General features: G+C 40.7%; 1 protein-coding gene across 1 annotated transcript; it reads left to right on the forward strand.

Moving 5' to 3' along the window:
* The first annotated feature begins 1114 nt into the window (after positions 1–1114).
* Positions 1115–2053, forward strand: LOC109751366 (uncharacterized). Its single transcript, XM_020310262.4, has one exon. It carries the CDS (start codon positions 1229–1231, stop codon positions 1820–1822), a length of 594 nt encoding a protein of 197 aa, XP_020165851.1. The 5' UTR covers positions 1115–1228; the 3' UTR covers positions 1823–2053.
* Positions 2054–10343: the final 8290 nt, after the last annotated feature.

Consider the following 10343-nt stretch of genomic DNA (forward strand, 5'->3'; position numbering starts at 1 on the left):
GAAGACAAGAAGTAATTCATAATATTTACCTTCTCAGTAGCAGCGATTTCGAGGTTGAATAGAAAACAATGCCACAAGTGAGCAATTTCTGTTTGCCACAAGTTGTTGCCTTCCTGGACAGATTATCCAAAGAATCTCCCTGTGCAATCGGGCCTTTTACTGGAACCTGAAAAGAAAAACATTAGTGCAAACAGAGTTCAGCTGCGCAGTCCTATTCCCCATTGCTTTGCTCCTCATTCGCCAACACAAAATATCAACCTGATTTCGCCAGCTTCCTGGCAGCAAAGTTAACAACAACAAACAACACACTGCTAAAGGCCTAAAGCCTAAAGCACCTGACCAACGGTTTCAGCTGACTGACTGAAACCGGAGTCCTACAACATGCTTCATCAATCAAACTACACAAAAGGGCAAAGAAGACATGAGATGGACGATTCTGAATTGCTTCCCGAACACATCGAACATACTTGAGATACTACTTGCAGAGAAAGGATATGCTGCAAAACAGAACCCACCACCCCAAAAGGGACAAAGAAGACATGAGACGAACAATGCTGAAGTGCTTCCCCAACAGCAAACATACTCCAGATACTACTTGCAGAGAAAGGATATGCTACAAAACAGAACCCACCACCCCAAAAGGGACAAAGAAGACATGAGACGAACACTGCTGAATTGCTTCATCTTCATTGCAGAAGCAACACCTTTTGTTCCTCTACCATTTGCATCTCGATAGATTGGATCTTATTTGGAATAATCCCTCGATAGATACACTGAACAAATATCTTCATCTAAATTTGGGTTTTCAGTTTCCCACATGGTATTATCAAATGAAGCCTTCAAAATATAAAAATAAATTCCACCGAGTCCAGCGTCGAGAATGATGTAGAGCCACCATAGCAAGACACCTTGCAATCAGCCCATATTCCCCAAGCACCACCAGACCATCACGTCCCACTGCTTTTTGCAAAGATGGGAAAAGCAGAGAACAGCATAAGGCAGGGAATCAAGTGATTGATTTCAACCGGGAATAACTTAGCCGGCGGGGTAAAGACCAACTGACTTTTGGCCACTACTCTCCAGCTATAAATAGACCACACCCGCATGCGTTAGGTGCCGTGCATCCATCAGGTTCCTTGTGTTTTTTCATGCATATGCTCGTTCTTCTTTTCGCTATTGCAAAGCCAAGAGTGCAACGCAACATCGCCCCTTTACCACGAAAACCACCATGGCTAGAGGCTACGCAGGCCGGATCCAGGCCTTCTCCAAAGCCGCTCTTCTTGGTTTGGTCCTCTTATCCATGGTGACCTGGGTACCGCATGCGTGTTCTTGCCTGAGGGCCTTCCTCTTTGTGTCACTTCCTTCTGCTGCTTCAGCGATCGCCACACCCAAGTGCCTCTTCATCTTCTCCAACATCATCGTCCTCTTCCTCGCCACCGAGTGCAGGCTCTCGCGGAACGGTGCTCGATCCACGAGCACTAATGAGGATGACATAGATGCTGTGGTCCGTGAGCTTGTGGCTTTTACACACGCAATCAAAGAGACACATGCTGCACAAGAGATCGTCAAAGCAGAACAAGAAGTTAGTGTACGCATGACCACGCAGCAGCTAGATCAATGTGAAAAGGAAGAAGAGAGCGACGTCGCACTGGTTAACAATAATGTTGGTGATGACCTGCAAGAAGAGGTGATGAAGGAAGAAGACTGTGAAGAGGCAACGGAGCTGCCTACCGAGGAGCTGAATAGGAGAGTGGAAGACTTCATTGCAAGATTCAACATGGAGAGGCAGCTCGAGGCAAGGATGGTCGTGTGTTGCTGCTGAGGAAAGTGGCTTAATCATGTTTGTCTTTGTGTAATTAAGGTATTTGCCAAAACTGGTACTAGTACCTTATCAAGTCACCTGTGTTTGTGTAATTAAGGTATTTGCCAAAGTTGGTACTGGTACCTTATCAAGTCACTTGTGTGTGTGTGTGTGTTTTTTTTTTTTGAGAACAAGTCACTTGTGTTTGTGTAATTAATTAAGGTATTTGCCAAAGCTGGTACTGGTACCTTATCAAGTCAACTGTGCAGCAAGCTGAAATAATATGCTTGTGATGTATATTCCACGTTTGCTATTATGCAAGCAACAAAGTCACATCTTCCTTTTTTTTATTTCCGACTTTCGATGCAGATCCGTGGTTGAGATTAAAAACTTGCCTCTTCAGCTAAAGAGCAAGTTATCCTTCTAGTTTTTTATAAGTAAAGCTGGACAAATTACTCCTTTCAAGTAAATTTAGCGCGGGGGGGGGGGGGGGGGGGGGGGGGTGCTTTATGGATTTGTATAGCATGGTTTGAGTCAAGTTCAAGCTCATCTTCTTCTTTAAGTTCTTACTCAATCTCAGTATTTGTGGAAATTGACAGATTTGTATACCTCTACGAGTATCAACAAAAGTTCTTTATGGGAGGTAGTATGTTATATATAGCAATGAAATTTCAGGAAGAAACTCGAATGAACTATAATATGAAATTTATAAGCCGCAAACTGAATAGTGGCAAAATCACTCGTGGTACATAATTTGTATGATGTAAATGTGATAGATCAATACGAAGGTAGCATCGTGTACGCAGCACGCAACGAAGATTCTCTCGCGCCTGCACCTATCGGTAACGCGTGGCAAGTTAACCTATCATGTTGTGTCCTGATCATGGTAACAGTCAAGAGAGAACATTCGGCAGTGCAGAATGGAGCACTGCTCTGCCTTTACCATGTGATAATTTGACATGGAATCCGAGTACCTGGAGCTCTCCAAGCCATGAAACAATGTGCATCATTCAGTGGGTTTCCTTACTTGCAAGGGCGTGTGGTTTCTGGCGATGGAAGAATAGATAAGAAGACGGAAAGATAAATATTCCCTGCGTGTCAACAACTTCTTGCCCACAGAGTACTCAAATGCATAAAGGCGTATATTCTTTGCCCTCTATAATTGAAGGCTTTTAGAATATTTTGGATGTTCATGGTCAAAGAATTAGGCCTCCTGCTTTCCCAGGGAATCATGAAGGACTACCACATATGATTCTTTCAAAAGAATCAATAATGGAAGGTGCCTCTGTGCGTATTAAATACTGACATAGATATTAGTAAAATTCAGGTCTTGACGCTTAAGAGCATGGCTAATAATAAAGCATGTTGCTGGCTATATACTAGTGTGTCACATATAGCCTTTGTAAAAGTACACGCATATAATAAGCCAGCTATTAGGTTGGTTATAGTATTTAATATATGCATGTGAAGACACACAAAGAAACATACTTAATTGGGAGAAAAGAAGGCTGCACTTGTTCACACGCTGCATGCAAGCACTTTTCCTAGTAACCTGTGCTAGCGCCCGGCGACTGATCAAGCGCCCGCTGCGCTCTCTCTCCTTCTTTCTCACCCTTCCCGCTAGGATTTCAATGACCTGGCATGCGTTATAGCCAGTTGACTAGGCTTATTATACTTGCTCTAAATAGCAGAGGAAGTTTTTCTTGACAAGAATCATAATGAGAGTTTGGCTAGGCATACTAAAGTCAGACTGGCAAGAGAATAAGATACCAGTGGTGTCACTCTTATTTGCACTAGATTACATATACCTCAGTTGCCATCTAACATCAGATTTCAAAGCGGATCAATCTTGCTGGCAGACTGTATTCTAGTACTTCCTCCGTTCACAAATATAAGATGTTTTGGATATTTTAATATGGACTAACATACATACTAAAATGAGTGAACAAACACACTAAAACGTGTCTATATACTCCCTCCGTAAAGAAATATAAGAGCGTTTAGATCACTACTTTAGTGATCTAAACGCTCTTATATTTCTTTACATAGGGAGTACATCGGATTCACAAAAAAGTTAAAATATCTTATATTTGTGAACAGAGGGTGTACCAATTATGAGGACAAGGATAGTAGTGCACCGCCATTGCATCTTTGGACAAACTGTGGACAGTGAATCCTCTTAAGAAGGCTCTACTCAAATCCAACCATTAAAGCAGGTTCGTTGCTTCCTCGAGATGATTTGAGCCGTCCCTTTCTACAGCTCCGTATATACTAGATGCTCTATGCAGAGAAGAACGACATGGTACTGAAGCAATAATCATGCTTGGGGTTGGGAGTCGATTATTATCGGAAGTTGTGTGCTAGTCTGACCGCTCGGTGTAGCTAAGCTACGAACCTCGAACCTGGAATGACGCGGGGGGTACGCACTCTCTTGGTCGGCGAGCCAGTGCAGTGCAGCTTCTCCTGCAACGGCGCCTCCGGGCCGGGGCGGCTGCGGCTGCGGCGGTGGCGGCGGGGGCCGCTCGCCGCTTCCTCCTCGGCGGCGTCCTCTCTTCGGGAGGATTTTTTTTTTTTTTGAGAAAATGTGTCGGGTGATCTCGGGGAGGGGAAGGGGACTGGGCTGATCAGGCCCAGTGTTTTTAGCGGTCATTGGGCCTAGTTTGTGCCACGTTTTTCCTGAGCGGCACCCTAGAGCGGGCCCATGTACGGGTCTGCGCCGTTTTAGAAACATATTTTTAATTTCACAAATTTTGTAAAAAATGATGTTAACCTATTTAAAAAGAACCCCAATATACATATGATTCAAGATTTCTAGCGTTAAAGATCTGATGCCCTCAGCTACGTCGGATCCCGTTCAAACACGTGTCAATTAATCATTGCACCCTGCAGCATGGGAATTTTTCTATTAAAAGTTTTACACTATATGGACTAAATAGAACATGGAAAATCTTACAAGACAGCATGACATTTATCTGTTGCATGGGAAATCTGAAGGTTGGCTGGCAATGCTAAAAATCCGACGTCAGATTTTCAGCATTCGCATTTAAAAATGGGAAACAACCGCATTGCTGAAAATAAATAAAACCATGCTCATGCATATATTTTTATCACATATTTTCGAAATTAATGTACAGAAAAAGACATATATACAATAAAAAAGGTTTATGGATTAAAAAAGAGCATCCAGGCACGTTTGCACGAAATTTCATATAGCATGGGAAAATGTTTAAAGTATAAAATGACAAGACAAAAAGCGTAAAATTGATAGAAAGTAAAAAAGAAAGATTTTTTTGCAAAAAAGGAATAAAATTAAAAGATTGAAAAAACAAAAATCTTGAAACTAAAATTTGAATATAAAGTTAAAGGAACAAAAGAAAAAAAAATGAAAATAAAAACTGAAAACCATAAGGAACCAAAAAACTTAAACCAAAGCTTGAAAGAAAGGAAAAAAATAAAACAATAGAAAATAAAAAAAACAAAAGTAAACCGGTCCTAGCTTCGAAATGGGCCATGCCAGCGCGACCATGTGCGTGGTTCCTCGGCTATACCTCGAAACCTTATGTGGTGATTATTATTTGAACCTCATTGTGTCAAATTTCTGGGATAACCTTTTCTCTTTTTTTCTATTTCACTTTATTTTATTTTAATTTTTTGTTTCCACTTTTAAATTATACTACCTTTGTACCAAAATATAAGACAGTTTTGTAGGTTAAACTAGCTTACAAAAGGGTCTTATATTTTGGTACAGAGGGAGTATAATTAAATTTATATTTTATAAACACATGTGGAAACATTTGAAATGGCAGAAATTTTTTAAATATGTGAATATTTTTTTGTATCACGTGTATATTTTAAAGAAGTGCATGAATATCTTTATAAAGGCTTGAACAATTCACAAAATTGCATGCTCATTTTTTTTAAAGTTTTCATGCCTTTTTTAAAATGTTCATATAATTTTAAAAATAATCGAACATTTTCTAAAATGTAAATATATTTCATGAACTTTGATAATAGAACTTAATATAAAAAAAATCACCCACAAAAAAAAACTTGGTCGGGCGGCTAGCGGGATTGGAGCAGTGGGCCTGTCTGAGGGGGAAACTATGCATTTACACGTGTCGTATATTCCAATTGGGCCAAATATTTGACGGATACCCAAATGAAAATCAGTCGACTATTTATTAGACACTCCCATTGTTAGGGCAATTGTTGTGATTTTCAGTTAATTTGGATGAAATGCAAATCTCACCAACGAAAATCTTCCCTTAGTCTTCATTTTCCTTTTGCTACGTGCCGCACTATGATGGGTTTGGTTCGATTTGGCGATGTCACTAATGGCATCAAGGACAACAACAGTGACGGGACGACATGACGAACGACACCGAGGATGCCGAAGAGGTAATCACCATGGTGGCAATGGCATCAAGGATAACAGTGGTGATGGGGGGTGACATATCGAACGATACCGAGGAAGCCAAAGAGATAGCCACCACTGTGGCAATTCACCTGCTTGGGGGTGTACTGTGTGCGGGGAAGTAGTGCTCTAATCGACATGGCAGTGTTTCTAGCCCTCAAACATTGGGGTATTAGGGCATCTCCAATGCCGACCCGCAAAAGTCTATGGTATATGTCTGTTTTTATGTCCGAACGTGCTTCGAAGGACACGATACCAAAGTGAGCCATCCAATGCTTTTTTTGCGAGTGAGTCATCCAATGCTAATCATAAAGTATCCGATTGGGAGGAGAAAAAGTAGGTGAGGACCATGCATGTGGTGGGCTATTTGTAGTGTGATGTGCGGTTGGGAGGAGAGAGAGAGGAGAGGGGGACCATGCATGTGAAGAGAGAGAGAAAGACAGAGAGAGAGAGAGAAGAGAGAGGGCACGCAGAGGCTTTTGGTTGGTCAAGTGGATGTCCGGACTCCGGTATAGCTCCCCTATATTTGTCTTCGCTTTGCCGGAAAATGAACTTCCGGATCACTTTGCGGACCGATGTAGAACCATGTTGTATTGTAAAAGTGAACAAAAGTGTCCGGTCAAACATATACTGAAGGTTTGCGGATCGCCCTTGAAGATGCCCTTAGTGGCGATTGATGGCACGGTTGGGTGCATCAAAGGCGCTTGGAGGGATAGCAGGACGCGTTGGGAGGCTTATTCACATAGAACAAAATTACGCCTGAAATGGCACCGGTGCCATGTGAAGAGAATGATGTAGAGGAGCAATGGGAGCGCGTATATTTTGTAGGTGGCACGGTGAAGCGGTGGCGTTTTAATATGTGCAAATAAAACTAAAAAACTTATGGAAAGGCAATGCAACTCCCAATTAGATAGGGTGCATACACGCACATGTACCGGGTGTAGCCCACGGCCTCAACTCTATAAGGAAACATGAGGTGGGGTTTGTTAGGAAACGATCCTAACCATACATGCGATGATTCAACTCCCCTCACAGTCGATGCGTCACCTGTGACGCATAGACTAGACCGGAACTCCGCAAATGTATGCGTCGGTAACCCCTTTGTAATGACATCGGCGAATTGCTGAGCAGTGGGGAGATGCAATACACGAAAATGTCCGAGAGCCATCTGCTCACGCACGAAATGAATGTCGAGCTCAATATGCTTCGTGCGGCGATGATGAACGGGGTTGGCGGAGAGACGTTGTCGCAGTAGACAACAGTAGCCTTAGCCACGCCAAGGTGCAGCTCCTGGAAGTTGTTGGAGCCATGAAGATTTGGCGATGGCGTTAGCCACAACCCGATACTCGGCCTCAACACTGAATCGGGACACCATGGGTTGTCGTTTGGACGACCACGATATGAGTGACGGCCCAATGTAGACACAGTAACCAGAGGTGGCGATCGGGAGGAGGAGAGAGTAGGGTAGGGTGGGCTGCAGCGGCTAGGGGAAGGAGTGGCGGCAGGTCAGCGGCGGCGACCTAGGTGGTGCGGCGGCGGCGACCTAGATGGTGCGGCGGCGACAGGAGCGGAAGACTTAGGTTTAGGATCGGGGTAGGGAAACTGATACCATATCGGAAGGCAATGCAACTCTCAATTAGATTGGATACATACACGCACGTATATATGTACAGGATGTAGCCCATGGCCTCAATTATACAAGGAAACAGGAGGCGGGGTTTATTAGAAAAAGATCTTAATACATATATTCAACAAAACTAATTAACTCGTAAAGAACATTGATATATAACTTATCAACTATTGTAAAGCAAATATTAGGATATTATTTATTATAATAAATGATTCATGAGCACATCCGGCATCATCCTTCAAAAGCCATATGACTAGATTAGATAGGATGGTGATGGAGAACGATTCATCGCTGCCGCTGGGTCTAACGGAGAAGTTTTTGGACAGTCGGCCAGGCATTCATCAAATGAATCATAGCAGGAATCCTTTACTAAACAACATATGCATACGTCTTTGCAGCCCCGAACACGGGCGCACAGACCACCTGGTATATTGACCCTAATTGATTTCATGTCTTCCAAGATTCTGCCGCCTATAGAACATAAAACAGTTTCACGTTAATCTCTGCTTATCAACTACTCCCTCTGTCTCATAATATAAGACGTTTTCTGACACTAGCGTAGTATCAAAAGACATCTTACATTATGGGACGGAGGGAGTAACAAGTAACTGATACAACAGCAAACAAATACACAAGCACTCAGAAAAACCATAAGAACTTCGGAAGAAATAAAAGTTATAAACAACTCAAAAAAAGTTATACGTAGCATATGCATTAACTCAACGATAATGGAAGATCAGTAATGAAAAGACTAATCATCTGAGGTATAACAGTAAGTGGATCGGTTGGTTTTCGAAACTTACATTGTGCATGGGTAGCAAAGCATATGAGAAGAAGCATCGAGAGTATGATTGATGTATGGAAGCAGTTGCTATAGTTGTCCGTGGAGAAAATTAGAGGTAAATACACCGTTGGTGCTTGAACTTGTCATGGATGTTCACTTTAGTGCCTAAACTTGAAAAATACATTGAACTAGTTCCATAACTTGGCATGAGCGTGCAAATACAGTTCAAATCTCTTCAGCATACGCACACGATGCTGACAAGGCATTCCGGCGTGGCATGGGGCCCGCTGTCAGCTACTGAATGGCAGGGCGTGCGGCCTATTTTTTGGAAAACCCCTTAAAACTATTTTCTTAGAAATAGGACCTCACAGATAAAGGGCTGAAATAAAACTGAAAGCTAGACTGGCAGGGAATCGAACCAGTGAACTACTGTTAGCTCGCGGCTAGCCAGTCGACCGCAGCACAGTTGTATAGTCAAAACTGGATTCATGACCATTATGTACACTAGGCGAAACAACATAAATTAAAGGAATTTAATAATCCAGCAAAAAATAGTGTCGGGTTTGTGATCCAAACATCTGACAAAATGTTATATATCAGCCTTGGATACCACTTCTACCAAAAAGGTCTCATGTTTCTAAAGTATAATTAATATTTATGACTATATAACAAACATGATTTCAAAAAGAATTTAAATTTTACATGTCATTTTAAAAATAATTCATGTGTTATTTTAAAACATATACATACAATTTAAATATTTATGAATTATAAAAATGTCTATTTTATTCAAATATTATTCATGTGAGGATCTGCAATCTGAGGGTGCACTAGGTTCGCTTTTTTTTAAAACACACAAACTTTTATATATTATATAAACTTTTTAAAACAACACTTTTTTTCTTAAAGTATGAACACTTTAATGTACTACATAAATATTTTATTTATAACGTGGAAATGTTTAGAATTATATGGGAATCTATTTAAATATACAAAACTTTCTTAAATTATTTTAATATTTCATTAAAAATGTGAGCACTTTTAAAAATTGTAAAATTAATTTAATTTAATATTTAATATTTTTATTTTTTAAATTATTTGTGGAGATATTTTATTAAATCATATGAATTTTTAATGTACTTTAATTTAATTATATATATCATTTATAACACACAATTATAATTTACATAGTTTTACAAAAACCGGAAAAAACTGAAATGTTGAAAATGATCCATTTTACCCACACGAGCGCATTGTGTTATATAAAGAGAAATTTATCCTTTGTAAAATTACATGTTCTTGGTTGGAGTGGTATTTGTGGCCGCTATATAATATTAGGGTGCAGGTTCAAATAATTGACCCGGCACTATTTTTGATCGAATAAATTAATTTGTTTACGTTGTTCAACCTGCTGTATAAAAAGCGTGTGAATATATATATATATATGACAACAAATTTCACCTTGTCTGCTGGTTAGCCACTCCCACATGAAGGTACAGGTAACATGTTCGATCCCTCACCACAAGCGTGTGAATATATATTTGTTTCTCACCGAGGTCTTTTATGTAAGGAGAAAACAATTTCAGGGATTTTTCCACATAAACCAGGACACTTGGGGTGCCTCGTCAGGGCCGTGGACGTATACATATAAGATGTGAACCGTATTTGCACGTCCATGCCAAGTTATAGAACCAGTTCAATGTATTTTTCAAGT

Source organism: Aegilops tauschii, chromosome 6 (genome assembly GCF_002575655.3).
Source record: "Aegilops tauschii subsp. strangulata cultivar AL8/78 chromosome 6, Aet v6.0, whole genome shotgun sequence".
Lineage (NCBI taxonomy): Eukaryota > Viridiplantae > Streptophyta > Magnoliopsida > Poales > Poaceae > Aegilops > Aegilops tauschii.

Bases quoted from the DNA above. Each gene is read 5' to 3' on its own strand.
- LOC109751366 (XM_020310262.4), top strand. From the start codon at position 1,229: ATGGCTAGAGGCTACGCAGGCCGGATCCAGGCCTTCTCCAAAGCCGCT.